This window comes from Rhea americana, unplaced genomic scaffold, assembly GCF_003343005.1.
Source record: "Rhea americana isolate MKP2758 unplaced genomic scaffold, rheAme1 scaffold_350, whole genome shotgun sequence".
NCBI classification, from domain to species: Eukaryota; Metazoa; Chordata; class Aves; order Rheiformes; family Rheidae; genus Rhea; species Rhea americana.
In genome coordinates this window covers 368644-392344 of record NW_028186480.1, presented here as the reverse complement: position 1 = coordinate 392344, position 23701 = coordinate 368644, and the positions used below count along the sequence as shown (strand labels likewise).

General features: G+C 36.8%; 1 protein-coding gene across 1 annotated transcript in view; it reads left to right on the top strand.

Annotated features, from left to right (window-relative positions):
* Positions 1-23701, top strand: part of MOCOS (molybdenum cofactor sulfurase) — a 198186-nt gene that overhangs the window by 3991 nt on the left and 170494 nt on the right. The window contains exons 2-3 of the mRNA XM_085311900.1: positions 1696-1785; positions 4801-4867. Coding sequence (XP_085168026.1) covers positions 1696-1785; positions 4801-4867 — 157 coding nt within the window. The remainder of the gene's footprint in view (positions 1-1695; positions 1786-4800; positions 4868-23701) is intronic.

Sequence of the window (23701 nt, the reverse complement as noted above, 5' to 3'; positions counted from 1 at the left end):
TTGAGACCATGAATTATTTTTAAAAGGGCAAGTGGATATTTCATATCACAACATCTGAGGAGTTTTTAAATGGAACTGCTTTCTTTTCCTTTCTTGGAAGAAGCAGCATAAAAGTGTCTTCTCTGCCCGTTTTCTGTATTACGACTTCTTTTTTTATAGTGTATGTTGCACATTCAAAACAACAGATGTGCATAGACATGAGGGTACTTCTGCTTACAGTAAAAATGTTTTTTTTTATCGCTAAATATTAGCACTTCTTTGAAATCAAGTTCGCGTGCTSGTACTTTCCATGTAGACTGGTTGTGAAACAAACAGGTTTCATAGCCCAAGTTACAYGTTTTCATTTTTTCCCCTGTATGATTGTTTTTACTGCTACAGATTTGAGAGAAATTCACTTTTTCATCTAATAAAGTGAAATACACGTCTAATAAATATAACTRTTTTTTTCTCTGCCTCTCCCATCAAAGCTCCTCAAAACACTTCTCTTAATTAACTTCAAATCATTGTTAAAAATCTACCTTTGTTAGACACTGTAACTAGGGAAATCTTAAAGCAGGAGAGTGCTTCTCTTCTTACGAAAATAATAGAAGGTATAGGTGGCTAGATTGGTTTTATCATTAGCTCTGTGTCACATCTTTACCCACTGAACCACTGCTACAGCAACGGAATATATAATTATATATATTTCCAAGTGTCAAGGCTTTTCGTTTAAAGCTTAACTCAGTTTTAAATCCCTGTGGAAAGGGAAGGCCTTTAAAATACTTATTAAATTCTAATCTTAATCATATTCATCATTATTAAAATTTGAAATAGGTTGAAATACTTAAGGTAAGTGAAATGAAAAAACTAATAAGGGGCATGAGACACACTGGAGAAATGGAAGAATAATTGCTGCAGATTAAGAAATCTGAAATGGCCAAACACGAAGAAGCCTTCGTTTCCAATAAGCTTTTAAATAAAAGTTTTGTAATAACTTAATAATATAAAGGGGATTTTAAAAATGAATTTAATGTTAAGTGCAGCAGAGTGGCAAGAAATACTTAAATACATTAAAACTTAAACTAGTCCTATCTTTGGGTTTCAAGTGTTAGTTAGGCTTTGTCAGTTCTCAGGAGAGTTGTTTCCTCTATCAGTGAGGAGGCAACAGTATTATTGTTGCTATAATCATAACAAATAATAATAATAATGACTGTCATAATAGCGGTGCTCATAATAAGTAAGTGGTGCTTAGGAATGGCAGGAAGCTGTGGATCAAAGTGCTGTCTTGTTCAGTGTGTTCAGTGTTGTCAGTGTCCACAGATAGGACAAAATGATTTCTCCCTTACCAAAAAAAAAAAAAAAAAAAAAAAAAAAGTTACTCTAAATATGAAAGGAAGGACTTCTTAAAATATTTTATCTGTAATTAAAAATAATGAAGATGTGGTCAAAATGTTAGCCTTGTATTGTATCTCCTTTTTTTCCCCCTGCTGGTGGGAGGAAATTATTGTTTTGGTGAATATTGCCTGAATGTTAGAATGTATTTGAGAAGTWTTTTTGAGAACCATGTAGACTTTGTAGCCGGAGAGAGAAATGTCACACCTAGGAAGTTTAGGGGAAAGGATTTTTTGTGTGGTGTACTTTGCTATGGGAAATGTAGTCCATGGGAGAGGTTGTAATTCACTGTTAAAAAAAATAATCATTTTTTTTTTCTTTTAGGGATTACCTACCTTGACCATGCGGGCTCAGCACTTTTCCCGGAGAGTCTGCTTAAAGCTTTCACCGATGACCTCAGAGACAATGTTTATGGTAAGCACCACACAACTTTCTCAGCATTCTTCTCAAGTTTCCATCTAAATAGATTGAAGCTGGGCCACCTGACTTGTTGGAAGAGTACTTCTGTGGGGTTTTTGATATTACTATAGTTAGAAGACCAGTACCCTTACAAAGAAGTCAGTCTCTTGAATTCCACCCTAGCTTTGCTCTTTTGTGGCCAAGGACAGGTCTGTGTGAACCTGTGTGGACAGACACACAGGAGCTCCCCTGCCTGCTATCACACTGCTGCCAGCTCTGGTCCAGAGGCAGCGCTCTGGCTGAAAATGATTACATGCTAGTACACCTTGTCCCTGAATGTTTGTGAATTTTTCCCATGCCTGCCATTGTAGATACACCTTAAATAAACTAAGCATGGTTTGTTCAGTGAGATTTTTTTATACAAAAAACAAAAGTGTTTTTTTATGTATGAACCACAATCCAGAACTCCTCTGCATGTGAGTACTGTCAAAATCCGGTGTTCAGTTTCCTCCTCGGCTCTGTGAATCGTGCCCTCTTCTGCTGTTAGGTAAAGTAGTCTAATTATAAGGCTGTCACTGAAAGGTGACTGCTATCTTTATGACTCCTTCTCCCAAGTAGTGATTGCCTTTCCTTTTTGTGAGGGGAGTTTAGGGAGTGATATTAAGCACAGAAATGAGGATGAAGTTTCTGGCTAAGGATAAGGAGGATCCCAACCTGCAAATTGCCAGAGGTTGGCAAAACATACTGGGAAAGAGTACAAGAACAGGAGAAGCATGCAATGGATGTTGTCAGATGTATAAAACTAGGCTTCACGGCCCCAGCTTTGGCCCCATATAAGCATTTTATTTAGAGGAAAGCTTAGCCCAAAAGGAATAGGTACTCTACCTTTGACTGTTAGGCTTTGGTGAACACTCAGAAAAAAGAGAAAGTATAGTGCCAAAGCAATCTGAACCTAAGGACAGGAGCAGAGATGCCTCCAGAATTAGGCAGTATCTGGATGGAGACTTAARTTACTGTAGCTGTGGATGTGGACACTTCAGCTTCACCTTTAGGTCATTATTATCTATCTGAAAGTCGTAACCTGACTACCTTTTATACAAAGACAGCAGCATTTATAGTTCAAGAAATACTTTTATTGTAAGACATAGGTTATTTTAGAAGAGTCTTTGATCCTCATTAATGAGGAAAAAAAAAGATACTGCAAAGTATTATTTGTATATGTTGTGAATAGTCCTCTGAATTGATCAGAATTTATTACTGTGGGTTGAAGTCTGTGGGCTATGAGTCCTTTTTGCTAGTTTTCTCTTGCTGGCGCTCCATGGGACTGTGAGCAATATGATTCCTCACTTTGGAACTGGATACCAGCACACAAAAGAAAACAATGTTTGCTAAAACTCTGGGACGAACAACAGCACACTTGTGCTTATCACTTGGGTGAGCTGCCTGTGAGTTGTGTGTAGTTTTCATTCCACCTACCTTTRTGTCGTTTTCCACTCCTTTGTCTCCCAGTGCTGCCAAGGACAGGATTTARCACATGGATTTAGTTCCATGGTAGAATTCAAAGTTGTTCTTTATGGGGATAGGATTTTTTGCTCTTATGGCTGTTTTAACAGGATACATTGATTTGATGACATTCAAAATTTCYTTTCCAAGTGCATTGTCAGAACAATTAATGTTCTGTCACTACAGACTTTGTAAAGCCAAATGTATGTATTCTGATCRTAGTTATTTCAAATAATACTAGGCTTAACCTTTTATATATAGAGTACTATCTGTGGTGGAAAAAAAAGAAATGTGTGAGTCTGTCGATTGTTCATGAATGGAAGTAGTTGTGCTGCCAGTTTGAAGTAGATTTGCACAATACCTATAATGCTATGGGAGAGCAAATTGTATGTTTTRTACTGCTTTCATCTAAAATGATAAGATCTCTAGTGTAGACTAGTCTCTTCTTTCACTTGTACCTCTGCTACCCCAAGGGCAGTAACTATTTTATAGAAAGAGTGTATTTAAGGGACACAGATATGAAGAGGGAGTTTGACTTTTTTTATTTTCTTGGTGATTTTTTGACCTGAAGAACTGCAATATAGCTGTTTCATGTGCATGTGTAAATGAGAGAAAGGAATGTAAGAGATCTTCACCTCTAAATTGAGAATATTTGAATTGGGAATTACAGAAATCCAACATCAAGCATGAGGAGTCATGTTTTGACATCAAACATGAAGAGTCAAGTATTAAATTTGGGATTTGAATTCTAAATTTATTATTCGTTTTAGCACCTTCACTTGAGAACTTTCAAGCAAGTGATTTTGAAATATTAAAAAGAGAATAGCTAATAATATATCTTACTGAAAAAMCTGTATCAATGTAGGATTATTTTTCTTCTCTTTCAAAATGTTTAGGCATGTTTTGAAACACTTACAGGGAAGAGTGCTGTGCCTGTGTGGACACAGTTGTCATCTTTTCCTCATCGACATTAATTTATGCCCTTCTTCGGTACTATGTTAATTGTTGATACATATATATTTGTTGAACGTTGCCAAAGTGCCTACTAACTTGGCAATAAAATTTGTATTTTCACAACCTTCCAGAATTTCAGACCTTTATTTTTTTAAAAACGAAGGGGGGGGGGTTTAATCTCAGTGTCCAATCGTGAATGTCTGTTGCCTCCATATGCTGTCTTCTAAATAGCTTTTTAGCTAATGTGTGAATATATTTACTAATGTACCTTCTATCTGGAGTTTTTGCTAATGGAATGGCATATGCAGTTGTATTTTCCATTTAAGTGAACTGCATGAGTATTAATAATGGATCTAGCTGAAGTTTCAAGGTCTGTCGTAATTGCTTTCTTCTGTTATATGCCCCTTCTCTTGACTAACTGCTCTAAGAAGCTTCAGGGCATTGCTGTGAAGTATGCATTAAATCTTTCCTTGTCATCTTTTCAGGCTGACTTGGTGTAGTACTTTGATAAAAGAAAAAATTAATAGAAAAAGTGTGATTAATGATTAACTTTATATCTCTATTGTCTCCTAGGCAACCCTCATAGTCAGAATATCAGCAGCAAGCTGACATATGACACAATTGAGCATGTCCGATACAGGTAGAATGATCTTTCTTTCAGATGTTGTATGACGCACTTCCTGTTTTTTATTTTGATTAGCCTTGTGCTGTTTTGATGACTTGGTGTGATGTCATTTTCTGTGTGTCACCTGCTGCATCTAAAGAATGCACCTTGCTTTTAAAATACATGAGGGCAATTAAACGTTGGAGAGAGTTAGAGACAACTAAATCTTTTTTTCTCAGTTGCTCCAATTCTCAAATTCCTCTAGTTAAATTAGTGCGGTAACATTAGTCTACAATTTTAATTAAGATATAGCAGTTGAAATCTCAAAAGAAAAATGGTCATGATTATTACTGAGATGGTATGGCAAGATAGTAAGAGGGAAGTAAGTGCAAGGACGTGGTTAAAATTCAACTGAAATATTAAAKAGGGCCTAATGGCTTGCAGGAATTTGTAAAAGGCTTATGGGAATGTTTGTTTTGTTTTATAGCAGGTACTTCTGTAGGAGTAATGAAATACCTATTAAAGTAGGTTTAGTGTCATTTTTAAGAGCAAAAAGGAAAATACAAGTTACAATTGAGTGTTGGGGCTTCTGATCATGGGCAGGAAAGTGAACTGAATCTCCAAATGAAGTGTCCCCCCAGAWGTTCAGGATGAGTTATGCCTAAAGTGTACTTTTTGACATTAGYTTGCATCAAGTGGGAAAATACACAAGTTGGGTATTTTGTTACTGGTTTTAATTCTTTTAAGGTAACTCTTGCTATTCTATAAAATATATCTGTATTGAAGAACATGTTTGCTTTGATYGGAGTTTATTGGCATACTTTTAATGACGCTGTTTGCCCAAAGGGAGAAATGTCATAGGTTCCTCTTTGTTGTATCATCCTTAAAACCAGAGATTTTCTGAATCTGGAGATGTGTTCCAAAACACATCACAGAATTCAGATCAATAGCAGTGGTACTAYAGCATTGTAATGTTCAAAGTTGTAATGAAGAAAATCCACTGTACATCTTTTTGCTGACTTTTCTCTGGCAGCATTTTTATATGGATGTAAAAAAAGAAAAAAGAAAAGAAAAGAAAAGAAAAAAAGAAGAAATCTGCTCAAATTCCAGATGAAGTATGCTGCAGGCTAAAAACCTGCTTTTTAGTTTTTGTTTAACTTTCTGAAAAATACTTTGCCTCTTCCACAGTCCTGAACAGGTTGGCAACCTATTGGATGTAGGGCCAAATGAAATGAATGAGACTACCTGTAAGGAATGACTTTCTCTCAAAATCAGAGGCTTAGAGCAAAACCRTATGCAGCAATACCTGCAGCCCTGTACAGTCCTGTGAGCATAGCTCTGTGCTTACTTGTAATGTTAGAATTCTGGTTCTCATTTACTGTATTTCAGTGCTTCCTGTTCAATCATTTTTTTCTCCGTGAAGGCACGGAAGAAAGTATTCTTTGTAGTTGTTTCTGGAATAATTACTGTGGTACTCTGTTCTCCATTGTTATAGAGCAAGAAGATAGACCTTCACTGTGTAACATACAGATTTCTTTAGAAGAGCTGACCTCTTCAGTTTGTTTCCTTTTGGAACTTGGTTTAAAAAAGCATGAGACTTATGTAAGAGCAGCAGGGGAGAAGCCAGCAAGCATACCAGTGTTTGTTTTCTTTTGTTTTTTTCTCGAAACAAACAAAAATTAAAAAGAAAAAACACAAAACACTAAACCTGGAACTCTCTACCTCCAAATAAACATGCTTAATATTTCACCTAATAGAATTTGTCAACTGACTACTAGCCTGGTAGAAATTCAGTTGTTATTCCCCAATAAAATTTAAAATGTRCTATCATCAAAAAGGCATAGTCATAAAAGTTCAGGAAGAAAATGTCCAAAAAACTCTCTCAGTAATTTGGTTATCTAGAAGGCAATAAAAGTATATTAAAAAATCTATACTTGCATGCCRCTGCAGCTAATCAAAAGAAGCAATATGACAAGACAGGGAAACAGACTGCTCTGTCCTACATCACAGCCTTAGATTTCCTCAGTGAAGGAATAACTCAGCAAGTAGTTTCAGAAATCTTGAAAAGACTTGCTTGCTTTTAGTTCTGTTCTTGAAGCTTGTCCACAGCCAGATATATTGTTTTTTTCAGTGAAGGGCTCCATGACACTCTGAACTTAAAAAAAAAWTTTTTTAATTTGACTTTTTTCTGATGAGATGATGCAGGCAAGTAATGAAAAATAAACACAAACTTAATTTATGGCATAAATTTGTCAATACTGATTATAAAAGCATCAGAATAGGCTTTCCTAATCTGACTGTGTACATTGTTCCACAATAGAAAGCTACATGATTTGGTATCGCCTTGATATTTACTTATCACAGACAGAAACTGTTCTTGGAATGTAGATTTGCATTGAAGTAGTGTAAGTAACTAGATGTTTGAGTGAATCGATGTTTGCTGTGACTTAGAAAATAACAGTAATCAAAATGGTTTACCTCTTGACCAACCCAAGTACATTAAGAGTAAAAATAACTATCCTTAAAAAGAGTGCTTCTCTTCACTTGAACTGCTGAGAGKTTTTTAACATTGTGTGCATCTCTATATTAATCATGAATGTCACCGAGAAGAGGAAGCAAGAACTATAATGAACCTTCCCTAAATGTATTAAATAGATACATCAAAAGATTATGGATTCTCTCTGTGCCTTTGCTTATGGATATTTGGAAATGCAATTGTTCCACTTCCATACAGCTAAAGAACATTAATGCAATATCTACTTACAATGCTGAAGAGATAATACAACTCAGAAATTTATCAGAGTAAGTATTAAATAACCTTTTTTCCCCATATGCAAGCATTTAAAAATACGTGCTGTCTGAATATTTTAAGCAGTGACCTTGTAGATCTTGTACTTGTAGTATCAGATACTGCAGCAGCATCCCTGTTACTATCTCTAACCYGAGTCAGATTGCCATTTTGCTGTTGTTTTATGTTCATGATGTTTTTAAAATATAAATCAGGGTGCCTTTTTCACTTAAAGTATTGTTGCATTTAATAGAATACCATTATTCATGCCTGAACTTAAGGTACCACAAAATACTGAGCTTGAGTGTGCTTTGGAAATTCAAATGTAAAAAAGAAATCATGAAATTTCAACTGAGAAATTTCTTAGCATTTCCAGGACTTGCGATATGTGTATTACAGAATTTTCTCACTGGAGCTAAAAGGATTTTGTCATTGAGCTAAATGGGATCAAGTTTAAATACAGAACCAAAACACATACTTTCTATAAAGGCCTCTCTCAAAATATACTGTCTAAAGAAACTATAATAGAAGAATAATCTCTGTGGCCTGCACATGCAGAAGAAAAGGGTACCGCAGGCATAAAATTAATGCAAATGACTTGGTATTTTTAAAAATACTTGCTTTTGCAGTAAAATACAAAATCGGATGGTATTGGATTTTGCTAAAAAAGCAGTCTTATAAATGCTTTTTGTAATTTCATCTACAGTGTACTTTTAGCGATTGTTTCATGATCACAAAGTAAAGCTTTATATTCCTTCTATGGCCATTGTATCTTGCTTATGAAATAACTCAGTTCCAACTCCCCCTCCTTTTTTTTTTTTTTTTAAATTATTACGTTTTAAAATATGATATGCAAGATGAGAATTTTTTCTTCATTCATGGCACTCCTAGGTGTAAGTGGTTTTGTGTCTGAAAACAGTAATGRTAAAACTGATACATACGTGAAAATTGCTTGACCTTTCATGCACAGTAAGAAATAGTAGATGGAGTATCTACTCAGTATTGATTTGTCCTTTGTAAAGGTCATTAACTGGAGACTGCATGGATGAGTGACATCTGGGCACTGCATTGTGTCCTCCTTAATAGTGCCTATCAACTTTAAACCTTTTTTCAAAACCCAAATGGTTTTCGACCCTTTTGCATGGTGGTTGTATAACACTATCTGCAAATGCTGCTTTTTCTCGTCCACCTCTTCAGCTGCCAGGGCAAGTCTGAAATACCATGATTGGCAAAGTCAAGTAAATGGAAGGAATGCTCACTGGCGTGACTGTATATAGCATGCAGTGAAACAGTCCCAGCGTGCGCATATTGGGYTGTCACCTGAGCAACATCCTGACTCCACACATTGTTATGCATTGAGTAACAATAGAACAGTGCTTTCAGTACGGATACTTTTTTGTTTTCTTGTTCCTTGACGTCACCTAGCCTTTTATGCAACTGTGAACGTATTTTTTTTCTCCATAGTACTAAAAGGAAAACACTAATAGTATGGATAGTAAACATGAAACGATGGCGAAGAACTCCATTTTAGAACAGTTGCTTCTAGGACTTAACTCATTACTTCTGGCAGATCTGTTCTTTGTAATCCTATGCAAGGTAGAAAAAAGCTTGTGGATAGCCTAACAGGTACTGTAATTTTGGTGTGAATTAGCAGACCAACTCAAAGAGTTTATCTGAAAGATTTTTATTGCTTGGATATATTTGCAGTTTCAGGACCAATGAAATTGCTTTCTTTTTCTTTGTAGGTCTGGTCTTGGACTTTCATCTCTATCTTGCTAAATTTATTAACTGTTAACTTGATAAGATGAAGTTCAGAAATTAATTTGTTAATATCATCTTTCATTCTTCTGATAGCTTTAGGGTCTTGGTAGTTTATATGAAACAATTGTGGTAAATAAAATCTGTACCTTCACGGTGATGCTCTTCAAGTAATCCCTGTTCCAAAGAATGCCAAATCCTGAATGCTTCATTTATTGAAAGAAACAAATATTTCAGTAAAATAAGTTAAAATATGGAGGTCAAGATTACTAGTATATGAACGCTTGGGGTGAAATGCTTCTTAGCTAACCCTGAACAATCCTGAGCTTGGTTTGTGCAGGGGTTCGAAGGATTGTTTGCACGTATGTCTGAGAAAGGGTCAGTGTGACCTTTAATTTTTTTTCTCTTCTCCATTCAGAAAAAAAACTCAGTAATCTACTTTTAGAGTGTCGCTGAAGTAAGGTAGCAATGAAGAGTAAGTTTAAAACTCGTCTTATGCTATTGCTCTCCAAACAGCATTCAGAATATGGAGGAATGGTAGAGGCTTACTTAGATTAACCCATCGTGTTTATTCATGTTCTATAGATGTGCAAAGCCTAGCTGTATATTCRGTCTGCTCTTTAGGCAGATTTCTGGTGGCTTCTGTGACTTCTGGGAAGTGTTTTAAAGGGAATCTTAGCCATTAAATGAGATATTCCAATTAGGATAAAATACATTGTTGGAACAGACATTTCCTGGTATGCAAATTCCATTTTTTTACTTGTCTTCAACTTCTAGTCTCTTTCAGAGTTTATCTGACAGCWTTTTATTGCTTCTCCTTAGAAGGTACAATACTTGCAGTATTCCYCTGTTCTGTATTTGCAGTTTCTTCCTAAGAAGCAGGATAGCGAGATACTGTTCTGAGACTCTGCTGGTAGCACTTGTTCCTGTAGGTGTTCAGTGAATAGTAGTGTAATCCAATCTAACAATTTGGGACCGTAACAGCTCTAATGCCTCTGAGCTCCTGGGGAATATAACACCTTCATTACTAGCCTAGGACTTTTGGAAGACCTGATACTTAGGACAAAAGTATGTATTTTTTTTACATTCCCTCTGTCCACTCACGTTCGATAACTTTATTTTCAAGTCAGGACACTTCTGTTTCTCGATATAAGTTACACAGCATTGAAGAGGTGCTCTGTTTGCTTCAAATGAGTCAAAAAATCTTGAATACTATTTTAAATGATGTATTATCCAAAATTCTGCCAGTATTTTTTCTCATATTTAATTCCTCTGTCTAAATCTCATTCAGTGATCCTCTGAGTGCATAACCAATAGCTTCATAACAGAAAAGTTTAACCTATGCTATTTTTATTACCTTTAACATCATAAGCCCAGGAAGGACTATTCTATCCAGGTTTTTAGAAGCACAAAGATTTCTTATAACTGCACCTTATAATGTAGTCTCTAATAAACTTTCTGCAAAATTAGAAACCCAATATTGAACTCCATTTTAAATCTTCATTTCACTTGTAAAAGAATCTAAATATTTCATCTGTTGTTATAATTAAGCAGTTGAAGAGATGCTACAGCATTCTCGAGGGCCTCCCTGGTGGCATCTGTCTCGATGACTCTCTCCAGTTTGTGGAGTCACTTCTATTGAAAGGCAATGCTTTTTGCACAAATCTTCACATCTGTTACCTGAGCCCCACCTTGCTGCAGTTTTGACTTACAGATTGAGTCCTAAACCAACTGTTACTTGCATTGCGTACTTTTTCTGTCTAAAAGCATGAAAATTCTGACTCAACTTACTGTTACATTTTCTCAGCTTTTTGTTTCTAGTTTTGTTTCATATACTTCTTGATCCTGTCTTGATTTTCTCACACTTCATACACTGATCTCCCCTGAAATAGTTTTACTGTAAGCTCTGCATAGGTCAATAGCTGTTTGTGTTGCTTCATTTTTTTTTTCTTTCTACAGATGATAGCCAGTTCGCAGTGTATCATTTATGCTTTTAATGTATGTATTTTTCTAAACTACAGGTGCATTTTTAACCTTCTGAATATAGCCACGTATTCAGGAACTTACATTATTCTTTAATGATCTGCAGGTAGTTGTAACTTTGGGGGTGGGTGACAGCAGCAATTTCCATGTTTTCATTGCTTTTTTTTTTCCAGTTGTCTGGGAATTGAGATAATCTTCTGTTCCTGTTACAATAAGTAGAACTCTAGCATTTTTCTCATCTCAATTAATGCCATTAGCTTTTACATATTGCTCCAGGCTCTCTGTAGCTGATTCGGTCCTCTTACAGAGATATCAAATACATTTGCTTTGCCTATAGTGATCTTTTTCTAATGGGCAGATTATTTACAGTACCCATTTTTAGAGTCTACAAGTCTAACTACACTTTTTCTAGTTACCAGCCCTATGCGGCTTTCTGTCTTGCTGATATCCCATCTCTTTTAGCGGTTGTGTTTTGTCATCACTCATCATCATTTGTTGGAAGTTGATTCACCCCCCCCAACCCAGTGTTTGTTTTTCTGGAATTTCATGCTAGGTTGACAGTGATAATAATGTGATCCATAAAGTGATTGTTATTGATGTGATTGGAACAAAAATAATAATAAAAAAGTGAGTTTTTTTTACAGATGCATTTTGTATGGGAAACCAGATTGACTTGAAGGGGAGAAAATTGATTGATTTGATCACTTTGAGCATGTAGTTGTTTGAAGTTAAATGCACTGACTTTCATTGGTAGTTTGAAAATATACACCAAAAGAATGCCAAAACCCATGCAAACCTTTGTAATATATGCTGATGTTATTGATGAGTTGCTTGTAACTTTCTTTACTCTTGATTTTATGTCTGCTTGTGTCATTGATTCAAGTTTCTTACCTGTTTTACAGTTCCTGTTTCTGATACGAARCTTGTAATCAAAGATAGTCCCCTTGAATAGCACCCTTGAAAGGATGCCTTTAAGGAATAGTATGAGCCATCTTAAGATACAGGAATATGAAAGATAAATGAAGCAAAATTTTTGTGATTCAGAGATGATTTCTTTTCATCTGTCATACCACTGTACACTAGGTTTTATTAGTATACTTAATATATGTCAAAGTATAAGAAAATTTCATCATTATTATTATTACTGAGTGCCAGCTCCAGAACATGTTGTTAATGCTTTAGAGTTTATTGCAAGCTTTTGTATGGATGAGGCTGTTCAGAGGAGTAGGAAGTGTATATTTTGTTATTTGATGAAGACTTCCTAGGCTTGTAATGAATACCATGTTCACAGTCAATAGTGTTCAAAAGAGCATTTCAGAATCCAGGCTTTTCTCAGCCATTTTCTTACCACCTTTTTTTCCGTTTGACTTTCTTTACCTTTTTAAGTGTTTAGCATTTCATTACATTTTTTTTTCCTGCCCAATACCTGTCATACAATAAAGGAGATTTTAGAAATACGTATCATCTGTTTGTTTGGAAAACCTGTCACTGTTGACAGACTGTTCTTTTTTTTTTCCTGACTTGGGAATAAGCCATGTTTGAAAAATGTTGTCCTGTGGGACGACAAAAAGCAAAAGGCCAAAAATGATGAACAATACTAAAACTGATCTCTGGAATATTACACTGAAGTTTTCTGTGCTAAAAAGGAGGCAGTCTGCAGGACAGGTGCAATCCTAGTTAATTTTACCCTGCTAAAATAAAAAATCATATACTTGTAGATAGCAAACTGCTTTCCCCCACAGAACACTATGTAATACTTTATTCCTCTTAATTCCCTGAATACAAATTCCAGGGGAGGAGTTTTGCTATCTGATTAAACTGTGACCATTATTTCAGCATTTCACTGACCCATTGATTCCCTTCTGGTGTTACTGTCCCGTCTGTGGTTCCCCAGTAAGACATATGTCAGAAGGCTGACCCTCTTGTGGCTTGTCCATCTTTCATATCTGCTGGATGTATAATTACTTTGTCCTATGCTAAATCTCCAATTTAATTGCTTTCCATGGCAAGTTCCTTACAATAGCRGAAGAACAAGACCTGCCTGCCAGTGAGAGCTTGTCCAAAGATGCTTATAATTTTGTAGAAAAATTAAAAGAGCTGTGAGAATGTGAAAGCTAGAATCTAAGAAGCTGGTTAGATAAGAAGCCACTCTGCTAACCGGGGTTAGAAATTCCTTAGTCCTACACTGGTATACTCCAAATATAAAATTCCCTGTACAAGCTTAATGAAAAGCCTGTCTGGTGCTCCAAAGACTAAACGGTAGACCACATATATATATAATTTTTAATTTTGCCAAAATACTTAACRTGGGCTCCATTAATATCATATATACATTCTAAGATATGTTTTTTTAAAACATGGGAAATGTTTCCTCTCCTGGAAAACATAGCTATGGGTAGTTTTGATCACTTGATTTTTATCTTCAACCTCATAAGCATGTCCTTACAGTTGCTTTCATTGCAGTCTGTCTTTTAGTCTACTGGGTATTACCATCCTTTCTAACTGAAGCAAGAAACTGTATTGACATCTGAAGTGATATGGCTGAGGCAATGTATCAAGGCCACAAGTGAGCCTGGATTAAAACTTAATGCTTCTAACACTACTTTGTGGTGTTCCTCCAGTGTAAGTAGTATGTCACAAGTGGATAATTTCTGTGTGTGTGTGTGTATTCTTTATGACTGCAGGACAAACTTTGCAAGTTTGCAAGTGATGCATCTCCTCCCTCCTACTTGACTGTCACAGCTGCTCAGAGAGACAGGAGACCTCTGATTTCCCAGTAGCAGTGTCCGGCTGTCTGTCTTGTTTGGCTGTCTCAGGAAATGGGATGCCGTTGCTTCTCTTCAAGTCTTCCTATTTGTCCTTTGAGTGGGAGGAAGGTTTACCATGGACCAGCCTTAGAGGTGCAGTGTGGGCCGTATGCAGTGTCAGAACGTGGTGTGCGCTGGCCAGTGAGAAACCAGTTGCTAAAGTGCTGCTTCTTGCTACTTGTGATATAGTTCAGTAATGAGTATGGCATGCTCCTTCATTCATGAGAAGAAAATAAGCTAATCTAATAAACTTAAGAAACAACTATGCAAGCAAGAAACTTCTGTAGCTTCTCAACACCTTGAGCCATATCTTTGGAAATGTAAATCAAGAGTACACAGTTTAGTTCACAGTATAGGTCAAATGTGAAAGGCTCCATATGAAAAAGCATAGAACGGATACCTCCACAAGTTTGACCACGTTCACCTGTTTAAACATCTAAATGGARTAGGATTGCTATAGCAAATAATACTGGCATTTAGCATTTGTAATGAACTCCAAAATGAACTTGATGAAGTATGCTTTTAGTATAAATTAGAGTTTAGCTGCAGTGCCAAAATGTGATATTATAGGTGGTATTCTTAACAATGAAGCATAAATGAAATTCTGCCTGCTTTTAATTAAATAAGTATACACTCCACTGAGTTTTCAAAATTTAATTCTCTTAATCTGAAGTCTCAGACCCTGAACAGCTATTGTAATTTCAAAGATGGTTCTGATATATTTCAAGGCTGTTTATACTTATCAAAATGCTCATATTGTTTTCTTGTGTAAACTGAGACTCTTTTGATTTCTTCTGGTGTTTTTCCTGTTGCTTAAAAGGAAAGAGCAAAGTTAGCCTTCTTCCTGATTTGTAGTCCAAGAAGGTCAGAGCTGCAATTTCAAGTATTAACGTAAGAGTGAATGCATGAGCATTCTGGTGTTTGTGATGAGGAGTTTTGGTTGTGGTTGTCCCCTGGGAAGGGAAGTGAAAGATGTTGCTGTACAAGAGGAAGGCATGCTTGACAATTAAGAGCTCTCATAGGCTTTCCAAAGTGGGAAGGGACTGCCTGAAAGTCTTTGCTGGGAAGGAGCCCTGTTTATAGTTAACCTATACGGCTTTGGTAAGAGGCTGAAAAGCCAGGCAGCTGAAGATGTTCCTACGGACAGGCCTTAAGGCTTAAAGGAGAGAGATCCTGCTAACAGATACTTTATTACTACACACAATAAATTTACATATACTAGTGCTAATTACTTTGTTCTGAGTGTTACAAAGAGGTGTACTTGGCTAACAGAATACGAACAAAACAAAAAGAGATGTCAACATGGTTGTGATACTTTATGTATCTTTTGAGAGAAATAGTTTTTTCATCTTCTCCCACTCTCTCTAATTTCATTGCTGTGTGATGATGTAGATCACTATAAACTAGAACAAAGATGGATCTAAAAAAGTTTAAAAATGAGAAATAATTTTATTTCATAGGTATATGATACATAGTAAGGCCTGTGGTTAATTAGCTAATAAGCAAARGGAGTGTTAATATTTCTTGAGTTTAGGATCTTAAAATATTTTGATGGTGGTTTTTGCATACAAAAACCTGCATAAAAACCATTTCAGAACCTTAGCAGAGAGGTGACAGTCTTCTTGAAAAATATTTATGTGGCTTATATGTTTTGGAGCCACCTCAGATACATTTTTCACAGCCTAAAGTATTCTTTTGACATCCATTATAAGTAATTTAAAAACAGTGGCACATAACACTTTCAATGTCACTTGCTTGACTTTGATTTTTAAGTGTAATTGAGGTTTACTTGCAATGAATTTGAGCTCTCAGATCACTATAGCCATTTCTGTAGTAGATGCACTCTGCCTTTAGGGTGTACTTACCTTTCTACATTAGCAGAATTGTGTTTCATACCTGTACAGTGAAATTCTCCATATCAAACTCAAATGGAAATGAAATGCTTTTTTGATGCTCGCTCTACATGGGAAATTTTTGCTGGCATGGCTGTATTGATCTGACGTCATCCACCTGATCATGCAATAGCCATTGCAGTAGAATTAGGTAATACAGGCATTTGGGGAAACTGTGTTTAGCATAAATTTTCAAGAAATCAGAGTTATGTAATTAACAACATAATGGACCTTTACCTCTTCTAGCAGCCCATTCTTAAATGAGACAGATTGCTTGGCAGTGTTTAATAAAAAGTTTGGTTATATACAGTGTGTGAAACAAGGACTTTAATTTAAAKATATTCAGAAGTAATTGCTCTGAAGCACGTGTAGGTTACTGAAAGAAGAGTGCATGTGTGAACTTGATAACTTACAATATGCTTTTTACTTCAGTAATTATATTTTAAAATTTGTGAATGGCAGCTCCATGGAAAGGTTCAATTGTAGCAAAATACAAATGTTGTTGAACTTGTTTTTGTAACCACAGTGAAAGAAATTGCCCCRATGAGAAAGTCTACATCATATACAGTTTGGAGCCACCTTCTGACAAGAAAAGAAACCCCAGCAAAATAGAATTTGGTGAACAGAAGTCAGCAGATTTGTATTTTGGACATCCTGATGTAGGAAAGCATTTGGTGACAGGCTTTATGGGAGCTGGAATATATATCACACTCTAGCAACTTCGGTTGTGTGCTGTTTTTCTCTCTAGCTGCTTGCTTCCATGGTTTTCCAGAGATTCAGCCTTGAAATCAGAGCCAGCAGGCAGTAACTGCTGAGGACAGTAGTTTTTGGTTAAGATATTGGTTTTGACATTGAAGCAGCCGGGGCAGGCACGTATGCTCTCTGCCATCAGGTGTGGCAAAGATGGTAGCTTCTGGCAGATATCAGGATAGGGAACTGAAGGTGGTCAAAACCACTACAACTGGCCTGAGGAGAGCTCATAATAATGGCTGTACGCATGCCAGAGGTTGCAGCCAGTCTGGTATCCTGCCTGTGAAAATGGGTGTGTGTGAAGATGGCAAGCAGTGCCCTGAAATGTGCTCTTCCATCAACGCTCTTGAGTTTAACTGGATGCTTAAATCCATTCTGTGGAAAACTAACCGTGTTCTTATTTGGTTGTGCTTGCATTGCCTTGTGCAACTGCAACTGGAAAGCCCAGGATTCTGGGTATTAYTTCATAGAGAACAACTTTCAGATGAGTTTTACTTCCGGGCAGATAATTCTCACATTCCCACAGGTAATGGTATCTGTGGGAATTGTGGTAGATAGTATTTGGCTGTATGTCACTTTTGGGTCTAGCATAAGGAAGTGTCTTGCCCAGGAAAAGCTACTGATACAATGCGAAGAAGAAAATGAGAATCTTAAATTCCTCCTAGCAAATAGTGAGAATATTATTATTGTGTTACACAACGTTTTAGGGTCTGTTAGATCTATTACACAATGAATACCCGTTTTTCTTTTGCATTAGTGGTCAAACTGCTGCTGACCTTTCTGAACCCAGAGTGTTTTTAGTTTGATAAGCACAATCTGTTATATGCTAATGCTATCATATCTGCTTATTTACACGAGTAATTTTAAATGGAGCCTCTCACCATTGTACTAGGTGCTTTGTGGAAAAATTAAAAGCATAAATTACATAAGCTACCTGCAGTGGATAGTGTAAACCCGGGCTGCTGATAAAAATGACTACCAAAGCAGACAGCTGAGTTATCTGGAGTAAAACTAAAGACAGAGGAAGAAATGCAAGTCAGGACACGAGAACTCTTGATTGAGAAGTAAAATTAATTAATGGGTCTGTATCCTGTGTTCTGGGTTCCAACAAAAGTTTGTTCTGGGCTAAAGAAGGTAATAAACTGGAAATATGGATCTAGTAAATTTAATCACATATTTACTACATTTTTTGGATAGATATTTCTTCCCTTTTTCATACCCACTCTGCTCTAAGGATTTGCTTGCAGATTTATCTGCTAACTTAATAGAAATGCAGAGTGCTTATTAGCTTTTACTGGAGGCTTGTTCTGTAAAGGAGGAAAAAGAAAAAAGAAAACCAAGTTTGAGAGGAAATTTTAGTTGAGAAGTTTTACAGATATTTTCATAATTTTTTGCTGCTAAGCTCCAGGTTTTAGGACTTTTTGATTTTCTGGCTGTTTTCTCTCTTCAACTTTGTTACATGAGATAAGACTGATCTCATGTTACTACTTTTCCAGAGGAGAGTTACGCTTTACGAGAAAAATAAATATGACTATTTGTCACTATGTTTTCTGCAGTCTTAGAGTTTTCCCTGTTTGTTTTATATCTAAAGTATATTTTTTCTTACTATGTAGGCTGGATTAATTTTTGTGTCAATACTCTAACTTCTAAGCCCACTGATTTCACTGCCAGCTGCATCACTTTGAGATCTATTTCCTGTTTAAAAACTACCATATGAACTCACTTCTGTCCTATGATACGACATATGTAAAATAGATCTTGAAATCAGCCCTGCTGCTTCTGCAAAGCTACTGGAAAAGCAATAACCCCTACCTCCTAGATGGATGCCTGCCTTGAAAGCATTTGAAAGGGATGCCGTGGACTTCAGAATGGTGTATTGACAGCAGAGTTTTCAAAAATACCCTACAAACATTGAATAAACTGCCAGCCAAGTAATAATAATCAAACAAACCCAAACCATACAGCAGAACTTAAGATTCCTACATCTTTGCCTCTGCAGCCACTCCATGCCTGCAGCTGAGCCCGTATCTCATGCCTGTGCAAAAGGACTTGGCATCTGTCTGTTCAACAAGAGGAAAACTCCTTACATTGACTGTGAAATAAAAACTGTGAGGTTGTGGGTGTTAAAGCTTACAGCTGGGATTTCTATTCCCAAGAGCAAACTTGATGTGGTAGCTCTAAATATTGCTAAATCTTGCAATACAGTTGGAAGTCTTGCAGTATCTCCCATTTTGTTTTTTAAAGCTTCTGGATTGACAGTGCAAGTGAAGAGTATTGGATGCTATTTGAAATGTATTATTCCAYGAGGCATTAGAAGAAAAGAAACTTGAATGGCAGAAGGCTGCAGTAATCTACATTCTCTCCTTGTCTCTTTGGGTAGAAATCCCGACTTTGCCCACGTCCTGTAACATCAGGCCTCAGCAAAAAGGCAAAAAGCTAGTTGAGAGCTGTGCACATGCCTGTTGGTAGGCCYGAATGCTTGCCTGATTGGTACATGTGTATGGACTGGCTGTTGATGGATAGTATGCATCAGAACAGGAGCCTACCTGCTTTTATCCCCACCAAAGGTACTGATTTGGGTCTCTTTGCAACTGATTGCCCCAGTAATGGATTTTCAGTGTGCCAGTTTAGTATCTCTGAGACATCTTCCYACTAATCACACTGACTTGAAATTTGGCAGCAACCTGAAGTGTTTAAGGTAAGGATATTACCGGAGGTTGTGTGGTAGCAGAGGTTGCTTTTCAATAAACAGACAAAAGAGCTAAACTTTACAGTTTCGTGTAACTTTATAAATCCCCTGTGAGATTGTGCCAACAGGATAGAGAAGTTACTGATAGGGATCTGAGATAAGAGAAGAAGAGTGAAGAGAATACCTGACGTAGAAGAACATGAAGTAGCACCTATGTGTGTGCCTCTAGTAAAAGTTACACAAAATGTTTTCCTGAGTAGTTCTTTCTACCTGATCAGGCTTGAACCTTCATTTTTTCTCCAGGCACTAGCCTGGAGTGCCATTTTCTCCAGTGGCACTAACTGTTGATCAGGAGAACTGATCCCTAAAATACTGGTTTGATCTAATGAATATTAGTTATATAGGGATGTAAAACAACTTCAGAGTGGGGAAGAGGATAGATGCATGCTTTCTCTCTGTGTCTCYCTCACTGATTTTCCTAGTGTGTGTTACTGGAGTTTACATGAGATTCATGGCCTGAACCTTGCAGAGAAGGGAGTTAAAAGTCAGTCTCCTGCATATGAAAGACTGTGGTTTCATTCTGTCGTGGAGTTTCAACTATTCTGGGGTTTCCTTTTGCCTCTCCTAAAGTGTTTGGTTTTATCTTGTGTCAAACAAGTAAAACAAAATCACAAACAGTAGGAAGTTCAAGAAAGCTTATTCTCCCTGAACCCTTTCCTGCTTAGCATTAGGTTTGGTTGAAGACCAGGAAAAATTACCTGGGAAGTTGTCTTAGAAAGACAGATTACACCTCCTGGAAGACTTCCTCTGTGTCTGTTGGAATGTCAGGGTTAGTCTGCTTTGTGTCTAAGTTACTAGAGTTGATCTCCTTCCAGGCAGATATGCTCCAGAGCAGATACGCTCTATTGTGCCAGTAAAATACTGGAACCCCAAAACGTAACTGTATATAATAGTGGCTTTAATAGTGGATACTTACATTGATACTGCATCTGTGTTTTTATGCACTAAGAATCAATAAAAATTTGTCTGCATTTTTGTTGCTAATTTTGAATTTAATTATATATAAACATCTCAAATTGATTGCACAGTGCAAATGTCTTGCAACTTTGAATACAAATGATTGGACTGTAGCAATTCTGCTACTTGCTTTAGTTGATAATAGCTACAAATTTGCATATTTAAATTATGAATCGTCTACATTCTTGATGAGAAAAGCTCACTTCTGTTTTTGTAGTCTGTATTCTGCATGTACAAACCTGGAGAGCCTCAACTGCTGTAGAAGTGACCTCTAATTTCTTTTGATAACCTTTATTCAGTTTTCAGACAGTATTTCTATATGCGCTCACTGTAGCTTGGGCACGCTGCGAGAGGAGGGGTGGGCTGTTTTCATTTAGGTGTTGCACTGAAATCTGTGTAGGTGTTATGCATTGAATTATCTCCCAGACCACTTGGGGATGTGTTGTTAGTATTAAATATGTACCTATATCTTTTCTTCTGTTCTCTCAATCTTTCACAAGCTCCATGAACCCAGAAAGGGTTTCCTTATGCAAGAGAGCTGAAGGAGAAGAGGTATTATAAATTATAATAATTAATCTTCCTTGAAAATGAAAATAGCTTATTATCCTAAACAAGAAAGTAAGTAACACCACATGACAAATGGATACGTGCTATATACATCATCTCATTTTTTTTTTTTTTTTACTTTTTTGTTCCTGTACAGTATTTGAGTTGATTTGAGAAATGAAGAAGACAGGGGGAAGTTGGCAATGTGGAACATTACTGAAGTGTTAACGACTGGAAGCTTACTACTGTCTGATGCTTCCTGAAGTCAGACAATTCTTCTTAGGAGGTTTTCTTGGAGCCACAAGCCCTCAAGAGGGCATTGTGATGATGGAGGTGGAGAATCCTTATTTGTCAAAGAGGATTTTGCAGAGTAGCAGGAAGACAAAAGCCGTCAAAAGCAAGTAAATGCTGCTGCTTTTTTTTTACTTACAGAATTTGAAAGGTAGCAGGTGGGAGGAGACCTTCTGATTCTCCAGGAATTGTTGCCTATTTGCTACTGAATCTCATAGAGTTTTGGCATTGTTACGGCTTGGGTTTCAGTGACAGAAAACCACCATCACCAAAATCTCTGCCTTGAATCAAATACCTTCACATTCCCCTAGCACTCAACATTTTTAAGGGAGGCAGTGATAGAGGAGGGGAAATACTGTTTTTTCCCCATAGTTTGCAGACAGACAATCACTGTCTGCAAAATGGAATCACTTACCCAAGATCACTCAAGAAGTGAATTTATGAGGTAAAGCTGCAAATCTCCTGAGTCCCCCTCAGTAAATGAATTGCTGTGGTTTTGCCTTGTACAACATTTGTATATACACAAAAATAATTCTCTTTAGTCAGCAACACAGTTGCTGTACAATGATATTTGGACTGTTTCTCCCTCCCACCCCTCCAACCTTTTGTTCATTTTTTTCTGTATCCAGCTGGGATGGTTGGAGGAAGTTTCCGGTGATCAAGGGGAAGAGGGTATCTTCCTTATCCTCCCTCCCTTGTAGTTCCTGTCTCTTTCCCACCCTTCTCACTACTATGGCTGTTGGTATTGTTGGTATTTTCTCACAGTTACCAATTTTACCTGTTCACTCCATCACTTGGGCAGCAATAGCAGTGGAAATCTCACGTTTTAGGATTGCCTTCCTGAAAGCTACACTTGCTTCTTGTGTGTGGAGAGGTGTGTGTGTAGATGTATGTATATACACACATATATATACGTGTATGTCTGTATGTCCATATAAAGATATGCATAGAAATTACCAAGGAATTTATACAATGTTCTTATTTATTTGGTACTTCTAATCAGCAATCATTTCAGCTGATGTTATTACTAAATAGTTGTGCAAATTAAAATGCTTTGATCACCCTGTATTCATATCACTTATATTTTAAGTGCTAGAGTGAAGATTTAGTTTGTACCTTCAAGCCATGCACTTCCTGAAGGAAGTAGAATTGCGAGGTGAGTAAAGCCTCAGTTGCCTCAGGGCGTGGGGAACTGAATATCCTGGCCCGTATTTGACTTCTTCCTCTCAATCTTGAAGAACTTAATACTTGAAAAGAAACATTGTTTGGATCAGTGGAAGTGGTTTAACTTTGTTTTTTGAGATCTTAAAAGAGAACACAAAGGTCATAATTTTTCAGTCATGAAAGTCGAAGTGTTTTCTACTGTCTCCCCAGACAGAATTTGACCTTGCACAGTGGTATGACAGATGAAAAGAAATSATCTCTGAACCTCTCTGGCTCTACTGTGCATGATCTAGCAGCAAACCTTTCTGTTACTTGTTGGTTTTTGTGTGTGTGTGTGTGTCTTTGTGAGTTCCCAGTGTACATATGCTTACTTACTGACAGCTACCTGAAACTCGAAAGAAATTAATATAAAAGCTTGTGTTTTTGCATCAGAACGTTTAAAAATCAAATTCCATTGGTAACAATTAAATGCTGGGGTGTGTGCTGAAACGGAGTTCATTTTTATCAAATGAGGAGGTTGGGAAATTCAGGTTTTTGTGTGTGATAATCCAACATGCTTGGAAACAAACTGCTAAAAGACTTAAAGTTTGGTGATTACATCATTTTGGTACTATTAATTTCCTAGCTACTCTGTTTAGTTAGCAAATTTTAGTTATGTGGAATGACGATTGGTGTCTAACCAATTCAGCTGGTTACCTAACTGAAGTTAGGTGAACTGAATCCACTCCCAGAAGTTAGGTGAACTGAAACCACTGCCAGAATCTAAAAAAGATCATTTATTGGATGCATTCTAATGCTTATTAATTAATAACTAATTTATTGCAGAGAATATACATTTTCTTTAATGTCTAGTACAGAATCTGGTGACTTTTTAATTATGCAGAGCTTCAACATGAAAGCAGGATAGTGGGGAGAAAGATGATGATGTGAAAGGAATTTTTTTTTCTGATGGCAGGCAAAAATGATTAAACCAAGATCACTATTGGCAGCTATTATTACCACTATAATTCTAAAAGTGGCAGAAATAGTCATATTACCATTTTATAGAAACCTGAGTGTAGTAGTGAGTTATGCAAAGCAGTCTGTGTCTGAGAAAAGTAGGAATGTATCATGGTGTCTTCAGCATGAAGCCTGTGTTGGTCAGAGGCGGTCGTCTCAGCATAGTTGCTTCTGGTCAGAGGCCAA